The sequence below is a fragment of the Littorina saxatilis genome, linkage group LG7, assembly GCF_037325665.1.
Source record: "Littorina saxatilis isolate snail1 linkage group LG7, US_GU_Lsax_2.0, whole genome shotgun sequence".
NCBI lineage: Eukaryota > Metazoa > Mollusca > Gastropoda > Littorinimorpha > Littorinidae > Littorina > Littorina saxatilis.
The window spans coordinates 39,175,912-39,197,191 of NC_090251.1; the positions used below are offsets into that span (position 1 = coordinate 39,175,912).

Genomic DNA, 21,280 nt, shown 5'->3' on the forward strand with positions numbered 1-21,280 from the left:
GAGGATTACATAAAGTTTCAATTAAAAACTCCCAATAGTTTCACAGATACAGACACTTTTGTGAGGTTCTGTGTCGTCCACGACCCATGAAGAACGGTGAAGGTTAAAATGAAAGTACATGTACTACATTCAAAATAACACACACACACACACACATACAGTTCCACACACACACATACAGTTCCACACACACACACACACATACAGTTCCACACACACACACTCAGTTCCACACACACACACACACACACACACACAGTTCCACACACACACACACACACACACACAGTTCCACACACACACACACAGTTCCACATAAACACACACACACAAAGTTCCACTCTAATGGAGAGTGACATACCGCCTCTGCAGAAGCCGAAGGCACAGTCTGTGGACAGATTACACGCACCGTACGTCATTAACACAACACCGCAACAAAAGCACCCAAACACAAAACGGTATTAGCAACCGAAAAACCTGAAAGATGCTGCTACCAATTTTTCGATTAATTGTTTCCAAGAACAGTGGAACCCCCCTTTTAAGACCCCCAAATTTAATACTTCCTCTTTTTTTAAGACCTTGATTTTTTTTGTTTTTGATTTTCAGTTCATAGTCTCTGTACATCTACCTCCATTTCAAGATCCCCTCCTTTAGGCCAAAAAAAAAAGGTCTGTTTACGGTAACATGTGGTGAAAAAATAGGGTCGGTAGGTCGGCTTTTTTTTCTTCTTTTTTTTTCTTCCCTCTCTATGATGTTTCACAGTTCATTTCTTCTCATCAATCCCTGTTTTTGCCCAACATAACTATAAACAGTACTTTGAGCTTACCTCCCTTCTGTCGTCTGCTGTCTGAGCGCAAACAGCTCTATTTTGGATGCGTTTTTTGTTTGTTTTTCCGACGATCCAAAAAAAAGATTAGGGTCGGGCCTAAAAACTAGGGTCGGTCGGGTTACCGTAAACAGACCTTTTTTGGGGGGGCCTTATAAGACCTGATTTTTTATATTTAGTCAAGTTTTGACTAAATATTTTAACATCGAGGGGGAATCGAAACGAGGGTCGTGGTGTATGTGCGTGTGTGTGTGTGTGTGTGTGTGTGTGTGTGTAGAGCGATTCAGACTAAACTACTGGACCGATCTTTATGAAATTTGACATGAGAGTTCCTGGGTATGAAATCCCCGAACGTTTTTTTCATTTTTTTTGATAAATGTCTTTGATGACGTCATATCCGGCTTTTCGTGAAAGTTGAGGCGGCACTGTCACGCCCTCATTTTTCAACCAAATTGGTTGAAATTTTGGTCAAGTAATCTTCGACGAAGCCCGGACTTCGGTATTGCATTTCAGCTTTGTGGCTTAAAAATTAATTAATGACTTTGGTCATTAAAAATCTGAAAATTGTAAAAAAAAAATAAAAATTTATAAAACGATCCAAATTTACGTTTATCTTATTCTCCATTATTTGCTGATTCCAAAAACATATAAATATGTTATATTCGGATTAAAAACAAGCTCTGAAAATTAAATATATAAAAATTATTATCAAAATTAAATTGTCCAAATCAATTTAAAAACACTTTCATCTTATTCCTTGTCGGTTCCTGATTCCAAAAACATATAGATATGATATGTTTGGATTAAAAACACGCTCAGAAAGTTAAAACAAAGAGAGGTACAGAAAAGCGTGCTATCCTTCTTAGCGCAACTACTACCCCGCTCTTCTTGTCAATTTCACTGCCTTTGCCATGAGCGGTACGTGGACTGACGATGCTACGAGTATACGGTCTTGCTGAAAAATCGAAAATTTTATTGTAAATTTTCATTTAATAAATATACCTACCCGAATCACATGTAGCATTGACACAATCGGAGATGCTAGGTTCTGAAAAGGCTAACCGTCTAAGGGAAGCAACCCCAACCACAAAAAGTGTAAACGTAGCCATGGTAATGACCATACACCCGGGGAGTTACCTCCCATCGTGCATGCCATGTCACTACTGCTACTGAACACGTGGTTCATATCATTCGACCTAAAGAATAAATTCTCCAAATCAAAAGCGGGGTTGGCGGGAGGGAATATACTATGTGATTCGGGTAGGTATATTTATTAAATGAAAATTTACAATAAAATTTTCGATTAAATTACATATTCCTACTCCGAATCACATGTAGCAGATTACAACAACAAGGCGGTGGGAAAGAAAAATCTAACTCACTCAAAAAACCTTGCCAAAAACCTGGACCGCTGCCAAAGAATCAGGGCGGTCCCAGTGGGAAAGAAAATCTAACCCACTCAAAAGCCCTTGCCAGGGCTGGCCCACTGCCAACAGGCAGTGAGGGAACCAAGGAAAGTCCTGATTGACAGCCGAGAAGTATCTCAGGCAAAGCGAAAGAGACAACCTCAGAGATCCAGAAAGCTGTGCTCAGCACTTCTTCCAATCTCCTAGCCGTAAAAAACAGCACAGGAATAGACCCAAGCCTTTGATTAATAACCCTGGCGAGCCAAGGGAAAGACAAGCTTCCCCCCCCCCCCCCTTTTATTGGAAGGAAATGCTAATGTCCTGAGAAGATCCGTGCGTAAGGTTGTCCCCTCAACTGAGAAGGACGAACCCCCGCGGTGACCTTAAGACAACCATGCCAAAGTCTGCAAACCTTGGGATGTAGTAAAGCCCAAAAGGCTTGTGAGAAAGAAGTCAGCTCAAAATAAGAGTGACCAATCCCCACGAAAGAGCGAGAGAGAGACATCCAAGCACTAAGTACCAGAGTCCACCTCGAAGAGAAAACTCACAAATAGAAGGTCGCCAGTCATCCCCTACCAGTCCCTGCGAACGCAGGGAGAGAGGTAGCACCCGACAGCAGCCACTTACGACTGTGCGTAAGCTACCGGAAGTGAGGACCCACGGTGGTCAAAAACCGATGTGACTGGCAACCATAAACAAAATGGCTAAAAGCCAGAATGTTCCCAAAACAGTCTGCTTGAAGGTAATCGAGAGTGAATCAAAAACCGAAAGCAGAAAACCAAGACTGGTAAACGTAAACCGTGAAGCCAGCCAGCCATAAGACTCCCAAAACCAGAGTTCTCAGGCAGTTAACTTCCTAGCCAAATCAAGAGCCTACCTGAGTTTGGCCAGAAACCCAGAGCGCGTCTGTCCCTGTCTGAAGACAGAGTCCAACGCGGAGAAAAACGGACAACCGCCCTAGACAAAGTTGCCTTTTGTAGCCGGGCGACTGTAAGGAAACCCGACCCAACGGACGTCATCCGGACTCGCCTCATACTAAGATGAGGAAGAAGAGAGGAAAGGCCCAAGACTGAAGTCACAGGAACCGAACCTTAACTAAACCTCTGCCCGAAGGAGAAGAGTAGCCAAAACCTGAGAGAGAGGAGGAAAGCCACAAAGAACTACTCCTCAAACATCCATTGTCCAAGACAATGCCCCCTCAGGAAAACCTGAATGTTACTTCCGAGGCCAACTCAAGTGAACCTTAAGTTTGGACGAAACACCAGAACGCGTCTGATCACTAGAGAAAGACAGAGTCCGACTCGATGAAAGACAACAAGGACCAAAGTCCGAACGTTTGTGGCCAAACAGGGGTAACCTGAAGCCAGAGAACCCCACAAGCCACAAGAAACGGGAAGGCAACAACCACCATCGCCGCAACGTGGAATGGCTGTTGCCCGGCCAAGGCTGCCTATTGGCTGCCAGCTTAGCTTAACCAGAGGAATGAGCATGCTTCTGCTAAGCATGTTTCTGAGTATGCTAGCCCTACCTTCCTTCAACCTTTGTAAAGCAGTCAGAGACCTGGTGATCTCTACTCGACTGAATCTCTACTGCAGGCAAAGTTTAAGCGACTCTCTTTGACTGTTCAGGGAACTGAGAACGCGAAAGAAACGAGTCCCTCCGACACCCGCCGTACGAGCGTAGAGAAGGAAGGGCAGCCTCATCTGCTCCATGCTCACCCTAGCAAGGGCTGGCCAACAGAGTAGAGAAAGGAGGCAAGTTCCAAAGGCTGAATAAGCAAGAAGGAACAAAAGGTGAAGCCCGTGTAGCCGAAGCCAGCCAAGGCTGAGCATGTTCCGGAACTGAACCATAGTAGAAACAGCGGCAGAACCAAAACACTAGAGATACCACCTTCGGGAGGAGATGGCCTAGCCAAAACCTGCAAACCGTGGTACCTACAAAAGGTGACTAAGGAACCGGAAGTAGAAAAAACATCCTATCTTCACGGAACGGAAGTCCGACATCGACAACAAAGTCAACCAACAAGGAAGCCACCAATGTCGATGCACCCAAGGGAAATCCTGAGCCGAAGCTTGAGCTGCGACGGAAATCCAGAACGTGTTCGATTGCTGACTAAAGACTGAGAACCAGAATAGCTCAGCTACGAACGCAAACCGAAGTCACAGTTGCTGGTGGTAAACTGATGAATGAGATGACCGGAAACCGGAAAACCATCCAACCGGAAAAAGACCTGACTTATCCCCCTACTGACGGTCGTGAATAGGGGAAACGTCCAGGGCCACCCGAACTGACTAGGCAGTAAACGCAACACCCAACAGGTAAAGTGAAGACTGCCCCGGCTGAGGCTAAAAGCCTAAATGCCCGTAGGCCAGCCGCTGTTCCTCACCCACCGACCTCCGAAGGAGTGTCAGGAAGAGGAGAAGTGTATCCGAACAGAGCCGGAAATGCAGCAGACAAAACCGCAAAAAACGGAAGCGAAAGATGCATAGAGTAGACTGAGGCCGGAAGCCCGAACGCCCGTAGGCCAGTCCTCTGTCAACTCCAGTCAAAACCGCAACGTGTACTTGAAATGGAGGACTTATGCTTCCAGTAAAACCGGAAACACCACGCCGACAACGGCTGCCGCACTGGTGAAACACAAATGCCCACGACGGAACAAGAGTGAGACAGACCAGAAGAGGACTGGGGCCGGAACCCGAACGCCCGTAGGCCAGTCCTCGATCAACCCCAGACAAGCCACTACGTGCGCTTGTGATGGAGAACCTATGCTTCCAGACAGGAAGTGTAGGAGGCCGAAGCCCCGCCCGGGAAAACCTTCGACGTGACCTCTGCCGCAGCTTAGAGGACAGCGTTAAGCCTTTTTCCCAATAACCAGCACGTGTGGAATCGCTGACGACAGACTGAATGTCCGACACAACCGGCGAAAAAACCGAAGTCCACGTACTGGTGGAAGGCCGGTGAAACGGCATAACCGGAAAACCGGAAATCCGTCCCCCCCGACGTCGTCCTAACTCATGCCTCGACCAGGCTAAGAGAGAGAAGACGGCAAGTCTGCAGCCGCAGGCACCGGAACGGCAGTCGACGCGACAACCGAAGGTTGAAACGCTGACTACATCGGCCAGAGCTGAGACACCACCTGCCCGAAGGGCTGGCGTTGCTCCTCAGCTACCGACATCCGGGAGGAAGTGGAAGCGAAAGGAGCAGTAAATCCGGGTGGAGCCGGAAAGCACCAGACGAGACCGCGAAAAGCGGAAGCGCCGAATGCGAGGACGGAGGCCGGAAGCCCGAATGCCCTAAAAGGCAACGTCCGGTCAACCCCGGAAACGACCACAGCGGGTGCGTACGTCAGAGGACCTATGCTTCCAGCGAGTGCCGGAAGCGCAGCGCCAGAAACGGCTACCGCCATTGCTCCGCCACACAATGGTCTTCGAGGAAGCCAGGGTGTGACTGAACAGAGGACGAATGCCCGGGGGGCAACGTCCGGTCAACCCCGGAAACGACCACAGCGGGTGCGTACGTCAGAGGACCTATGCTTCCAGCGAGTGCCGGAAGCGCAGCGCCGGAAACGGCTACCGCCACTGCTCCGCCACACAATGGTCTTCGAGGAAACCAGGGTGCGACTGAACAGAGGACGAATGCCCGGGGGGCAACGTCCGGTCAACCCCGGAAACGACCACAGCGGGTGCGCACATCGGGGGACCTGGTCAACCCCGGAAACGACCACAGCGGGTGCGTACATCGGGGGACCTATGCTTCCGGCGAGTGCCGGAAGCGCAGCAGTCGGAAACGGCTAGACAACTCCGGAAACGACCCCAGCGGGTGCGTACGTCGGAGAAGTAGCCGGAACCAACTGCCGCCATTGCTCAGCCACACAATGGTCTTCAGTGAAGCCAGGGTGCGACTGAACAGGGGTTTGCGGGTCGTGAACCCGCCGAAAAGAGCTGTGTTCCAGCAGGGACTGTCCGACGGCCTCACGAGGGCCTGTGGACCAGCTCGACTTACTTGAATCGCCAACCACAGCGGTAGAAGACGAAGAAGCAAAACATCCGCCCTAGACAACGTCTCGGCCGGAAGCGTCAAAGAAGCCTACAAGGTGACGTCGCCCACAGACAGCGGGACCAACGGAAGACGCAGGCTTGGAACGCGAAAATTTCTTCACAAAGATAAAGCAGACACCTGCAACACCTGATCTGCTAACGGCAGAGAAGGCGAGGAGAAGAAACAGGACGTACAACAGTATATGACTGCCCCACAAAGTGTTTGTTCGAGGCAGAAAGAGTAACGAACAAAACATAACAAACATGTTAAATCCGAAACCACGACCAGTCCTACGGACTGGTAGATACCTGCTAAAGCCTAGCCAAGTAAACCACTGTCAGCAACGCTGATACACAAAATGGCGGCCAAGCGATAAGTTACTGGACAAAATTTAGAAGTCCAAAACGGACGAAAATTAAGCAATAACAAAAATTCCTGTCAAAGTAATGACGAAATATGAAATGGCTTACCAACTAACAAAGCAGAAGGCAAAAACGCAGGTAAAGTAAGGAGAACCTCACCATAACATAGGCCTAGCCACATAAATAAGCTGTCAGGAAAGCTGAGCAACCGAAAGTGGCGGCCACAAGATAAGTTACTGAAACGCATTTAGGAGTCCAAACGGACAAAAAGTCAGCAACTATAGATAAATTCCTGTCAAACCAAAGACAAGAAGGAACAAGCTTACCAACTAAACAAAGCAGCAAGCAAGTAAGAAGGTAAAATTACGTTTACCTCCAAAATACATCGGCCTAGCCACAAAAATCTGTCAACTCATGCTGACAACAAAAATGGCGGCCAACAGTAGTCACTGAAATATCACAGGTCCAAACACGGACGAAAATCAGCAACTACAACAAATTTCCTGTCAAAATAATGACCAAAATGGAAAGAGCTCACCAACTACGAAGCAGGAGGCAAGATAGACGGTAACGTGGCCGGTGGGTGTCAAAACAACACCAAACAGCGCAGCCACAGGGGAGCCCAAAAAACAACAACCTGCTCCCTCGAAAGCTGTAAGGTCGAATGATATGAACCACGTGTTCAGTAGCAGTAGTGACATGGCATGCACGATGGGAGGTAACTCCCCGGGTGTATGATCATTACCATGGCTACGTTTACACTTTTTGTGGTTGGGGTTGCTTCCCTTAGACGGTTAGCCTTTTCAGAACCTAGCATCTCCGATTGTGTCAATGCTACATGTGATTCGGAGTAGGAATATGTAATTTAATGGCATTGCGTTCAGTTTCATTCTGTGAGTTCGACAGCTACTTGACTAAATATTGTATTTTCGCCTTACGCGACTTGTTTTTATTTTCAGTTCATATCATAGTCTCTGTACATCTACCTCCATTTCAAGATCCCCTCCTTTATAAGACCTGATTTTTGTTGATTTTCAGTTCATAGTCTCTTTACATCTACCTCCATTTCAAGATCCCCTCCTTTATAAGACCTGATTTTCTGAGATATTTTTAGGTCTTAAAAGGCGGGGTTCCAGTGTACAGGCATTTGTTTATGTTCACATTTCTCTGACTTTGACCATAAGAGTTTTAACAGCTGGAAGTGCTTCTCTGTCTTATTCTCCTACTTTCATGGGAGGGCTTTGTATAAAGCTTATCTTCATCCCCTGAAACTATACAACACTATTCTCCTCACTACGACAGAATTGAAAGTATGATAATTCTAAAAAATACGTAAAAATACCCTGAGAGAATAACATTTGGTTGACGACGTTAAGTCAGTTTTTTGCTGCATTTTAGAGTAATCTAATTTTAATAGAAAGTAACACTGAATATATATGAAACACTCCAGTAATGTTTAGTTGTGAATACGTAAATTGTAATATTGTTTCATGAAAATGGGAGCAGCATCTTGCAATTAAACAACAGATCTAAGAGACAGATCAGCAGATTATATCAAGGTGACCAGAAAATCAAAGTGAAGATAATAGTTTTGAAACAAATCTCAAAATCAAACACAAAAGTGACAAATATGCGATATCTAAATAGAAAAGAAACTGTAAGGCTTCTTTTTAAGCCTACTGTCTATATGATACTTACCGAGACAGTACTATTCTTGCACATTATCTATTATAGGCCGAAAAAATTGGACAAAACGCTGCGTGGGTACAATTATCTCCCATAACCATGCGCCACCGTGGATCCCAAGCACTGTCTGAGTGCTTCCCCCTTACAGGATGTAGGTGGCGCGTCCTCTTTCTTTATGAGCTGCAGACCCTCAAAAAGCCCATAACATATCAAGAGGGGAGGCGGGAGGGAAACTCTAATAGTACTGTCTCGGTAAGTATCATATAGACAGTAGGCTTAAAAAGAAGCCTTACAGTCAATATAACACTTACCTCGACAGTACTATTCTTGCACAGAATACCAGAGTGGTGTGAGGGTGATATGTAGAGTATTAAACTCCTTAATCAAAATCACTTAAATCCAAGGATTAAGATACCCAGGCAATTTTCGAACAGTACTACCGTAAAAGAAAATATACCCAAGAAAAATACCTTAGACTGACGTGACCATGCTGGCAACCACTGCTTTGGCAATGCCATACGACTGGTCAAGCCTGAGACTGGAAAAGTCTCGCATATAGTGGTTAATAAACGTGGCTGGAGTCTTCCAGAACGCGACCGCCATTATGCTTTGGAGCGAGGCACCCCGCACGTGCGCCAACGAGGAGCCGATAGCCCGAATCTCGTGTGCCCTGATGTCAGGGACCACATCCACTTGAGCATGAACATAAGCCTGTTTGATAAGCAAGGTCAGCCAACGAGCTAAAGTTTGTCTAGAAATATCCGATTGGTACTTCGGATTAAGCGAGACAAACAGTGACCGCTTAGAAGACCGAAAGCTACGTGTTCTATCCAGGTACACTCTAAGGGCACGTACTGGGCAGAGGAAGCGATCAGGGTCATCATGTTCAAGAGTGGGAGCCAAGGCTTGAATGACTACTGGTTTGGACAACTCCGAGGCATTCTGATTCTTGGCTCGAAAGTCTGGTAGGAAAGCCAACGTCACCTGATGTGTGGTGAACTCAATGTCAAATTCCAGGCCACTCAAAGCTTGAATACCACTGAGTCTACGGCAAGTGGCTAAAGCGATGAGGAACACAGTCTTAAAAGTCAGGAACTTGATACTAATGCCTGCCAGGGGTTCAAACTCCTTGCTACGCAGGAGTTTGAGAACCAGGAAGACATCCCACTTGGGAAATGAAACCCGAGGTTTAGACACCGCTGCATTGCTAATACCCGAAAGGACATTAGCGATGAGGGAGGAACTGATCAAGTGTTCAGGTCTGCGACCAGTAGCAGCCGCAATCGTGGAAGTGATGGCAGATTTGTATCCAAGAAGAGTCTTAGAAGAAAGACTCTTCTTTTGATACACTTCCACCAGGAAGTTGGCCAAGTCCTGTGTTGAGGGATAAAGCGGCTTTATCCCCTTGGACAAGGCGAAGGAGGCCCAAGCTCTCCAGCGTAAGTCGTAGAGCTGATTAGTTGATCGCCTCTTAGCGTTCAAGGAAAACTCTACTGAACTCTTGTGCAATCCTAGTGCAAGCAGTTTGGAGCGCACAAGAGCCATGCGGTCAAGCACAGACTCTCTGGACGTGGATGAGGGAGGCCTGATCGAGGCTGGAGCAGACTTCCCCCGTCCAGATTCAGAGGTAGAGGGTCTACGTGGGTGAGACCGCGAAGATCTGGAAACCACGGAGCTGTTGGCCAGTAAGGCGCGACCAAAATCAGTCTTGGCCGTTCCTGCAGATACTTTGCCAGTACCCTCGGAATCAGAGATGTCGGGGGATAGGCGTAAGCATCGAGGAGCCTCCACGAGAGAGTGAATGCGTCCACGTGGAACGCATTCGTGTCTCGAAAGGGGCTGACGTACCTGGGAAGCCGAGCGCTGAATCGAGTTGCGAACAGATCGATCAGAGGACGGTCCCACCTTGCCCACAGACGCCGTAGAACGTTGTGAGCGATGGTCCATTCTGTGGGGAGAACCTGATCGCCCCGACTGAGAATGTCGGCCAGGGCGTTCAGTTTCCCCGGAACGAATTGGACTGACATCCGGACCTGATTGGTCTGGCACCAGAGCAGAATCTCCTCCGCCAACAGGGAGAGGGACCGAGAATTGGTGCCCCCCTGGTGGCGAAGGTAAGCTAGGCATGTGGTGTTGTCCCCGTGGACCAACACATCCTGATCCCGAATCAGGAGGCGAAACTCCAGCAGAGCCCGACGAACCGCCTCCAACTCTAGAAAGTTGATGTGTAGGAGGGACTCCTCCTGGGTCCAGACCCCCTGGGCCTCGTGCAGGTCCAGGTGGGCCCCCCAACCCCGCGTAGAAGCGTCGGTGTACAGGAAGAGAGACGGCCGTCTCGGTTGGATAGGCACCGCAGAGTTGAGCCAGATCGGGTCCAGCCATTGGACTACAGCCTCGTGAAACCAAGGCCCGATCTGGACCAACTCGGTGTAATCGAGAGGCCTGGAAGTCCGATCTGCTACTGCCCGTTGCAGGGGACGTTTGTGTAGCCTTGCAAGGGGCAGCAGCAGAGCGACAGACTCCATGGAACCCAACAGTTCCGCCAGCCGTCTGTGAGGAACAGCGCGGCAAGCCTGAATGGAGAGGATCTTTCGCCTCAGGGAGAGGATTCTGTCCGGGGAGGGAGACACAGTGTAAAGCACTGTGTCGAACGCCATCCCCAAGTAGCAAAACTGCTGGGCTGGCACGAGGTCCGACTTGTGCCACTGTATCTGGAACCCCAAGGCATGGGTCCGGTCCAGGACCTGCCGGGTGTGTTGGAGGCATTGATCGCGAGACTGGGCCAGGGTGAGCCAATCGTCCAAATATTGACGCAGACGCACACCCTGAGCTCTGACCAACGCCGCCAGCTCCTTGACCACCTTTGTAAAAATCAGCGGGGCCAAGGACAGGCCGAATGGGAGGGCCCGAAACTCGAACACTGTGCCCTCCCAAACAAACCGGAGCAGATGTCGGTACCCCGGGGCCACCAGGATGTGGAAGTAAGCATCCTGGAGGTCCACAGACGTGGCCCAATCGTTTGGCCGGATGGCCAACCGGACCGACGAAGGGGTTTCCATCTTGAACTTGCACCTGCGAAGGTACAAGTTCAAGGTGGAGAGGTCCAACACCGGCCTGAACCTGCCGTCCTTTTTGGGGACGGTGAACAGGCGGGAGTAGAACCCCGGAGAAGGCTGAGAAAGGGGGTAGACAGCCTTCTTCTCGACCAACGAGTTCACCTCGTCTTGAAGAGCCTGCCATCTGGCAGGGTCTCGAGGAGGGGGGAACGTCAAAGGTAGAGCGGACAATGGAGGTTGTGACGACAGCGGTAGAGAAAACCCCGACCCCACCACCCTCAAGATAAACTGGTTGGAGACCAGTCTGCCCCACATGTCGCGGGCCCGAAAAAGGGAACCGACGGACGAAAGAGGGGCAACTTGAGGGGGCGTCAACGTAGGGCCGGGACTCACTGAAAATTCTGCTGGCGGGCAGGCGCAGGCTTGCGACCACCCCCCTGGTGGTGCTGCTTACCCTTACCTGTCTGAGCACCCTTCTTCTTGCGCTTGGGAGCACGAGAAGCCGGGGCCGCAGGGGGGAACGCGACAGGCGCCTGAGAGGAGGAAGAAGGAGGCAGTGAAACTGGCTTCTTCTTCTTCTTCTTCTGAGGCTGGGAGCTGGAGGTGACTGTAGCACTTCTCTTACTCCCCGCCGACGTCGCCGAAGCAGCGAGGCCAACCATCAGAGAATCAGTGTTCCTCTGGCGTGTGGACTCCACCACAGAACGGACAGTGCCCGGATGAAAGAGGGAAGAAGGCTGAGGAAACGTGTTCCTCAGACTCTTCCTCATATCCGGAGGCACTAAAGAAGTAGCCAGAAAATGATCACGGAACAGGGCCAACAAGTGGACCCGTGTTCCAATGGCCAATTCTGCCGCAGTCGTCACGCACGATCGCACGGCATGCAAAGCCCGATCCACTCGAACCGTGTCAAGGACCCGAGTGGAATCGGACTCTGCCCGATCGGGAGGGTCCAACAGTGTGGACAGCGTGCTCATCCATGTCAAGGCCTGTGATTGGGCCTCGACAATGGAAGAAACGGTGGCCTCAAGATTGTGGAACGAAGCAGAGCTCAGTTCCACCTTCTTGACCGAAGGCACCTCCCCAACGAACACATCACCGTCAGCCCCACCCTGAACACTCGAAGTCTGGAAAGGGAGAGTTCGAGAGTCAAAGGGAAAAGGGAGGGACGAAACAGATTGGACACGAGGAAACAGTGGAGGTGCGCCTCCCGAAGGAAAGCACGGCACTGAATCCGCGTCCTCCCGAGGAACATAGGTCGCGTTCGCACGTGAATCTGTACTCCTCAGGCGATGTGCTGCCGCTTCCACCGTGGCACTAAGACTAGGGTGGAACGCGAATTGCTGGCGGCCGGATCGTTCATAAAACGAGCCGCCAGCAGACGCGGCGTGTGCCTCCCGCGCCCGGGCCGAAGCGGACTCCAAGGACGAGAGGGCGTCGGAGGGAAGGACGTCCTGAAACTGTTCAAACGTCCTTCTAGCTGTGCGAGGGAGAGCCTCCTGCCTCTCGTCCTCAGACTCCACGTCCTGTGTGTCAACCGAAGGGTTGGGAACACTAGACGACAGACGCTTAAGAGAGGCATCCGTGGCGTCAAGACGCCGCGTGATGTCTGTCATGTACTGTTGGAAAGTACGAAGCATAGCTTCGGAAGTTCCATCAGAAACCGGCAAGGGTAGAGGATCAGTGTTAACCTCAGGGCGACCCTGATCCTCCTCCCCATCGTCCTCTGACTCACTCTCCTCTTCACTTCCCGACAACTCCTCAACAGCAGGAGTGTAGGAAGCTTGAGGGGGAGGAGCCGAAAGTGATGAAGTAGGCTGTGACGAAACGCCCACTGAAGCAAGAGGCCGCGAAGACCCCTGCCCCAAAGACGAAACGTCTCCAGCAGCCGAAGGGAGAGAACAACAAAAACCCTGCGACTGTTGGGTCAGTCCAGCCAACGAACCCCCGCCATTTATAGACTGAACAGGGACCCATCGGGTCTGATCAGAAAAGAAATGGTCCGGTCCTGTCGGGGGTGCCGATCCGGTCCGGTCGGGTGGTCCGGTGTTCCGGTCCGGTCCGGTGGTCCGGTCCAGTCCCGTACCATCCGGAGGTCCCGTTCGGCACAGAACCATCCGTACCCACAAAAGTGTTCGGGTGGTTCGGTCCGGACGTGGAAACACCGTACCACCCGGACCCGTAGGTCCGGTGGTCCGGTGTGTTCCGGTTCGGTGCCAGACCACCCGGACCAACAGAGGTGGTCGGGTGGTCCGGTCCCGACCGGACCACTGGTCCCGTACCGTACCATCCGGACCCGTAGGTCCGGGGGTCCGGTGTGTTCCGGTTCGGTGCCAGACCACCCGGACCAACAGAGGTGGTCGGGTGGTCCGGTCCCGACCGGACCACTGGTCCCGTACCGTACCATCCGGACCCGTAGGTCCGGGGGTCCGGCAAGGGCCAGAGGTACTGTCCCGCACCGGACCCTAAGGTCCGGTACGGTCCCGTACCATGGGTCCCGTCCGGACCAAACCCGGAGGTCAAGTCCAGTCGGGACCCGTGGGTCCGGTTCGATCCCGACCCGTAAGCCTGGACCGTTCCGGACCCTTGGTCCGGACCATCCGTCACCCGAACACCAGACGCTAAGGAATGGCGTGGGGTCAAGACGGTCCGGTCGGAGGTGTCGGTCTGAGCAACAGAAACAATGTTCCCGTCGCCCTGACCATTCGACAGAAGTACCACGTTCTGTCGAACACCTCCACGTCCAGTAACTAGTCGGCCGGAGCGTTTCATAGAGGGACAGCCACCAGTCACACGGACGTCAGAGGGAACCGTAGTAGCAGTGGTCGTAGGCACGAAGCCTGAAACCCCTGCCCCCACAGGACCGCCCTGAACGGGGTCAATTCGCATCCCAACCCCAGCGGGGAGGGAATTCATAGACCCCGTCATCTCCTCCGATCTCCCCCCCCATGAGTCCGAGACTACTGTCGAAACAGCAGTAGACGACCCAGCGAGGGAGTTCAGAGGAGGACCCGTGTCCCTCCTGGTTTCCACAGCGGTGGAAACCGAGGAGGGCACAGGAGAGGCACCGGAAAAGAAAGAAGTCGAAACCTGAGTCTCTCCCGTAGCCCCTAGATCAGATTCACCAACCCCCAAAGAGGGTTGGGAATCGACCCGCCCCCGGATTCGAGCCAGGGAGGAGAAGGAAACCTTCCCCCCAGGCTTGAAACCGGGAGAAGCTGAAGCCTGAGACTGAGGGCCGGACAACGGCGTCGAAGGGGGGGAAGCGTGTTCCACGGAAGGAGAAGGAGAAAGAAGCTTTTTCTTTCCCCTCGACCTTCCCCGAACCTTCGACGGCGCAGCCCCGCCCGAAGTCCCAGGTTCAAGCCCAGCCTGTTTGAGCAAGCTCGCATTGAGCTTGCTCAAACAGGCTTTCTCCGCCCTCCCTCGCCGCAAACGCAAAGCGTTTGGGGAGGGAGAGTCGGAGCGCCGAAAGGTCCCCCTGTCCGTGCGCAAAACATGACGCTGTGCGCCCGGAGAAGGGTTGCCCCCGGCAGACTCTGGTTCCGTAGAACCAGAGCCCAAAACAAGACGAGACATCCTACCTCGCCCTGTACGTACCCTTAAAAAATCGAGAATTAACAAAATTCAAAGAAAATTAGGTCAATACTCAAGTGAATGAGGCGAAACGAGAAGCAGACGACCGGTCACCACGAAGTAGGACGGTAGGCACGCCGAGTCCGCCACACAACAACGGAGGCACAAGTTGGAAGAAAAACAACGTAGCCTCAAGCCAGAAGTGGAATAACACACAAAAATCCAACAGGTGGTAATCCACACAGAAAAGAAGACTCTAGAATCCAAAATAATCCGGGAGCGCAGCAGAAACACAGCCTACTGTCACGCGCGAAAAAAGAAAGAGGACGCGCCACCTACATCCTGTAAGGGGGAAGCACTCAGACAGTGCTTGGGATCCACGGTGGCGCATGGTTATGGGAGATAATTGTACCCACGCAGCGTTTTGTCCAATTTTTTCGGCCTATAATAGATAATGTGCAAGAATAGTACTGTCGAGGTAAGTGTTATATTGACTGTGAATTCACAAAATATTTTAATGAAACAGACACCAAATCATAAATATAAAAATATAGCAACAACAATAGGACACAACATCGATGAGTCAAAACTGACTTTTTAAACTTGCGTTAACTATTCTCCTGACAAGCACTGAAGCAGTAACATTTCAGACACTTTGAAAAGATTGTTCGCTACACACAAAGACCGTACAATGTACTACAGTTGAGATAAATGCCATGGCAAAGAAGCTAGGGCCAACTGCAACTTCTGTTTATAAACAGTGAATCACTGAATGAGAGTTGTCTTTTTTTTATATAAATTCATGAATTGTCCTGTCAAGTCTGACTGATGTTAGAGCTAGAAACTGTCAAAAGTATGCGAGTAACTAATTTCCAGTATTTACGTATGTGATAGAACCATGCAAACATCAATTTAAAAAAAAATGTAAATAATAAAAACAGAATTCCAACTATTTAACTTAAAAACAACCTCTCCCATTTAAAAAAAAGAAAGGAGAAACACTAATAAATCAAGTGTTGCAATCATGTGAAAAAGAAACAACAGTGCTGAATACACGACGAGAGGTTTGTGAAAAAACATTGTACGTAACAGAATGCACATCAAAAGGTGTTAACGTTAAAGGACACAAATTAAACACTCACAGCTGTTTTGGAGGAGCTCGGTCTGGCCACGGGCTTGGGTTCGTTTTTCTTGGCCGCTTCCCCCCCTCCACTTCCTGCTCGAGGTTCTCCTTTGGCGTTCAGCAGGACTGCACTCTGGCATTTCTCTTGGATCTATAAAGGTCAAAAGCAGAAGGATAAGGATAAGATAAGGATAAGATTTCATATAGTCGTGTGAGGTTACCCTCATGGAAATTCGGGCTACTTTCTCACTGCGGAAAGCCAGCTGCCATACAGTACGACGCTACCCTTTAAAAAAAATGTTTATGCATGTGTGTATTCATGTTTCCAAACCCTGAGCCAATCAATCAGGATAAATGATGAACATCCTCTCCCGCCTATCGGCAAAGTAAAAGTGGTTGTGCTTTCATTAATAGTTATAGGTGTGCTAACCACTATTTAAGGAGCCATGTGGGGAAAGTTTTCTGGTGAATTTGACCTTTTATCCACATTTATTCCATGAAGTGCGCATTGAACTGCGTTAACAAACACACTGTCCAATACGCTGTCTCGAAAGACCACCCAACACGGTGATTGTTTAAGCTCTGATTGTAAGGCATTCCTCATGTCATCAATTCAACAACAAAATTGGTGTAATTTGATTAACAGTTAACTCAGAACAGCCTTCTCCCCAAAACCAACACACACATGCACTTACCCATGCTCAACACACACCCGATACACTATTAAGGCATCAACCACCATGAGGGCAAAGTCCTACCTTCTGCATTTTGATCGGGTCTACGTCAGCAAGGAAAGGCATGACATGTTTTTCTGACACAGCCTTCATCGCCACACCCAGCGCTTCAAACGATGCATCTCTCACTGTAAGCTCCGGATCGTTGATTGTCTGCAACAACAACAACAAAATCCAGTTCAAAATGTTTTAACATGTCACAGTGATGGTTAATTGAAAGGAATTTAATTTATTCTAATCAGAGACTGTTAAGCAAACAGAAAATTGCACACACAAAAAATACACAAGCTGTTTAGACATACCCATTCCAATTTCAACATTACGGAAAGATCTTAATAAGTGGTGACTACTTATCTACAGCTAACACAGATAAATCCTGAAAACCTTCAAGAAATACCAGAATACATGTACCTGTATTAGTACTATTACAATTTGCTTTGTAACATAAATTCCTGCACCAAACAGTTATAATTTTATGCATATTTCCATGTACCATACATTCATAGTCTTCTGCCATAGACAAGCTTTGATCGAACGCCATCCACTCTTTTTGTCATACACTGTACCAAGCTAAAAACTATCTAGACAATGTAAAGAGTAATCTAGTAATACAAAAATCTCAACATGACGAATACAAATTTCCTTCTGGGAATGAAAGGGCGGATCAAGATTAATAACCACTGCACTAAGAATGTGCACAATGTATATATTGGAGCACAGCGCTCACACACACACACACACACACACGAACAACACACACACACAAACAACACATACACATTGGCAACATAATACAGTTGCACACTTCTAAGACATTTTGAAAGCCATTCAGAATGATGGCTGCATTATAGAAACATGAAAATACCCAGCATGCTTCCCCCGAAAGCGGCGTATGTCTGCCTGAATGGCGGTGTAATAACGGTCATACACGTAAAACCCCACTCATGCAAAAAAAAAGTGAACATGGCAGTTTCAGCCCATGAGCGAAGAAGAAGAAGAGACAAAGAGGCAATCAGATCAGAGAGGTACACAACCCACCTTGAGAAGAGCTGCACAGAAGGCCTTCAGTATCTTCTTGGGCAGCGTGGCCTGGGTGGAGCGAGCAAAGCAGCGACTGATGAACAGCGCCGTCTCTGCTTTGATGTTGGGGTTCTTGTTGTCCAGGGCTGCCAGCAAGTCCTCCATCAGTGCTTCCAAAGATACCTGTGAAAACAAAATCACTCTGTTCATGATCATCGCTTCCAAGAATACCTGAGAAAACAAAATCACTTTGTTCATGATCAGCGCTTCCAAGGATACCTGTAAAAACATAATCACTCTGTTCATGATTTCCACGTATCAGCAAAATGCAATATCTGTACTATGTTTTGGTTTGTTTTTATGGCTCTTACTGAAGAAAATTACAAATCCTTGATATTCTTTAGGGTTCACAGAACATTCGATATTAACACTCCAAAGGTGCAACATTAAAAGGTCTTTGATTATTTTTTTTATTTTTTACATTTCACAGAAATATGCAAAATTCACCAAAAAGTGGGAGCCCTGGCCTGAGTTGCACAAACCAAAGGTGGGTGCCACCCAAACAGGAGAGAACAAACTGCGGTTTCTGATTCGTTGAAATCACAACAAATCTCAGATTCAACCAATCCAACACTGCGGCTGGCTCCCCTTTGGGTGGTAACTTTCTCGTGCACCTCAGCCCTGGGTTTTAAGATGCTGTGCAAGTGTGAAACAGCACAAATACATGCATAAGTCCCACAGTGTAGAAACGAATTCTCAAACAGGGTAGAGGGAAAATAAAAAGTGAAGAGAGAGACAGAATGAACGTATTCCTCCAACAGAAGAGACGGAGAGGAGAAATAAAGAAAGCAGAGAGAGAAAAAGCAGTCAACTCAGGGACATACTCCTCGAATTGCTTACACGGCATTCCAGAGCTAAATACATTCAATGAAAATCTGAGATACACAAACAAAAAACCACACAGAAAGACGAAGACGTTAAAGGAAAAGATGTATACTACTGACAACGAATCTCACTCACCCCCGACATGGACACAGCATCACTGAGATCCCTCAAGGCTGTTACAACCATTTGCTTCTTCTCCTTGAACTTTTCCAGAGTCACACCCATAGTCTGCAATACATATTGGACACTCAGTTAAGACTCCATGCTGCAGCAACACTTACAACCAACATAATTATACAATTCATTTTGTAATTCAATCCTAAGAAATATCCCAGAAACAACATTGGCCTACTACCAGGAATGTTGCTCTGATCCCATCCCCCCCCCCCCCCCCCCGTACATTTTTTGAACAGGACATAAATGTTTCGACAATTTTCAGAAGATTCAGGCAGTCCTAGGCCTCGCCTTTCCCTACAAAAAACTAAAACTTTGACAGGTCTGCCGAAATAACGGCTTTTTTTCCCCCGGTTGAAGGCAAACACAAGGGTTTTCAAATACTGATTTTTCTGTTCTGAATCTTACCAATCATGCTTGCTCACCTGTGTAGCATAAATTGAGAAGTTTTTGCGCAGTCCTTTGGCCAACCCTGTCAGACACTGAGCACCCTGCGCCACAAGCATCACGTTGGCATCCTTGCCGAGCACCTGCACAATATATCATTAACAACTCTCATCAGCCTGTGGTGTTATCTATGATGTCCCAAAGCTGCCACACTTCCTGTTGTTTAGCCAGCATACTGCACATGAGTTCAAAAGTTAAAGTACGCACACAAGAGTATAATGTACTATACAAATCCTAAATAGGTAAATTCAAAAAACAAGAATGGTACTGGTAGGTAATTTTTGTTGTTTTAATTTTATTCTGAATTTTGGAACATTAGTATTCAGTGTCATTAGCAGTCTTTCTGTTTTTGGAACATTAGTATTCAGTGTCATTAGCAGTCTTTCTGTTTTTGGAACATTAGTATTCAGTGTCATTAGCAGTCTTTCTGTTTTTGGAACATTAGTATTCAGTGTCATTAGCATAGCAGTCTTTCTGTTTTTGGAACATTAGTATTCAGTGTCATTAACAGTCTTTCTGGTTTTGGAACATTAGTATTCAGTGTCATTAGCAGTCTTTCTGGTTTTTGGAACATTAGTATTCAGTGTCATTAACAGTCTTTCTGGTTTTGGAACATTAGTATTCAGTGTCATTAGCAGTCTTTCTGTTTTTGGAACATTAGTATTCAGTGTCATTAGCAGTCTTTCTGTTTTTGGAACATTAGTATTCAGTGTCATTAACAGTCTTTCTGTTTTTGGAACATTAGTATTCAGTGTCATTAGCAGTCTTTCTGGTTTTGGAACATTAGTAGTCAGTGTCATTAACAGTCTGTCTGGTTTTGGAACATTAGTATTCAGTGTCATTAGCAGTCTTTCTGGTTTTGGAACATTAGTATTCAGTGTCATTAACAGTCTTTCTGGTTTTGGAACATTAGTATTCAGTGTCATTAACAGTCTTTCTGGTTTTGGAACATTAGTATTCAGTGTCATTAACAGTCTTTCTGGTTTTGGAACATTAGTATTCAGTGTCATTAACAGTCTTTCTGGTTTTGGAACATTAGTATTCAGTGTCATTAACAGTCTTTCTGGTTTTGGAACATTAGTATTCAGTGTCATTAACAGTCTTTCTGGTTTTGGAACATTAGTATTCAGTGTCATTAACAGTCTTTCTGGTTTTGGAACATTAGTATTCAGTGTCATTAACAGTCTTTCTGGTTTTGGAACATTAGTATTCAGTGTCATTAACAGTCTTTCTGGTTTTGAATCTTTCCTTAACAGGTAAACTTGTGACTGTTGAAGAAACATTTACCAACAATAAAACATCAAAAAGAAAGCATGAGCTTCTCTATGCATGTAGTATGAATTTTTTGGAGGAAGACAATCTGATGTTTAAAGTTTATACTCTTGCACAGGATACTAATCAAACAAGGCCAACGGCATTAGCTTTGTGGCATCCCTGAGGCTGAAAACCTGTCCTTAGCTGGGAGAAGTCGACTATGCAAAGCCATAGACAATTTATCCTGGACCGCCAACTAGCTCTCTCTCCGCTCTTTCTCTCTATTACGATGTAGCGGCCTCTCGCATTTAGGAACCTACGCTTTCATGGCCTTTCAGAAATCAGGGGGATGTCATATCTGGTGTCGATTGTAAACATGGACGAAGTTGCCGAGGTAAGTTCTGAAAATGCTAAAATAAACTCAGCTAAAGTGCACATGGAACATGTTTTTCGATGAGTTTTGTTAAGTTTACCTTGGAGTTTTGGAAAATTCAGTTCATTGTCACCTCCCATTGTCAAAAATAACTGGAGCGTGCTTTCTTTTCACTGTCTTCGAATCGCTGGCCTTTCAAACCGGACGCTAAGCGCCCCTGAAAGTCGAGCGTCGTAACCTCGAAGGGTCACGTGACAAGTTGGCGGTCCAGGCTATTTGGTCTATGGAGAAGCATACTTTGCGAAGCTGGCCATACAAAA

General features: G+C 47.9%; 1 protein-coding gene across 2 annotated transcripts in view; it reads right to left on the reverse strand.

Moving 5' to 3' along the window:
* The window catches only part of LOC138971427 (cytoskeleton-associated protein 5-like), a 118,526-nt gene that overhangs the window by 79,636 nt on the left and 17,610 nt on the right, over positions 1-21,280 (reverse strand). The window contains exons 10-15 of one of the 2 annotated variants that reach the window (XM_070344154.1): positions 19,312-19,416; positions 18,848-18,940; positions 17,846-18,010; positions 16,832-16,960; positions 16,093-16,224; positions 362-388 (exon numbers count right to left, since the gene is read on the reverse strand). In XM_070344154.1, the coding sequence (XP_070200255.1) occupies positions 362-388; positions 16,093-16,224; positions 16,832-16,960; positions 17,846-18,010; positions 18,848-18,940; positions 19,312-19,416 (651 nt within the window). The remainder of the gene's footprint in view (positions 1-361; positions 389-16,092; positions 16,225-16,831; positions 16,961-17,845; positions 18,011-18,847; positions 18,941-19,311; positions 19,417-21,280) is intronic. The other variant, XM_070344155.1, reaches the window with a different exon arrangement.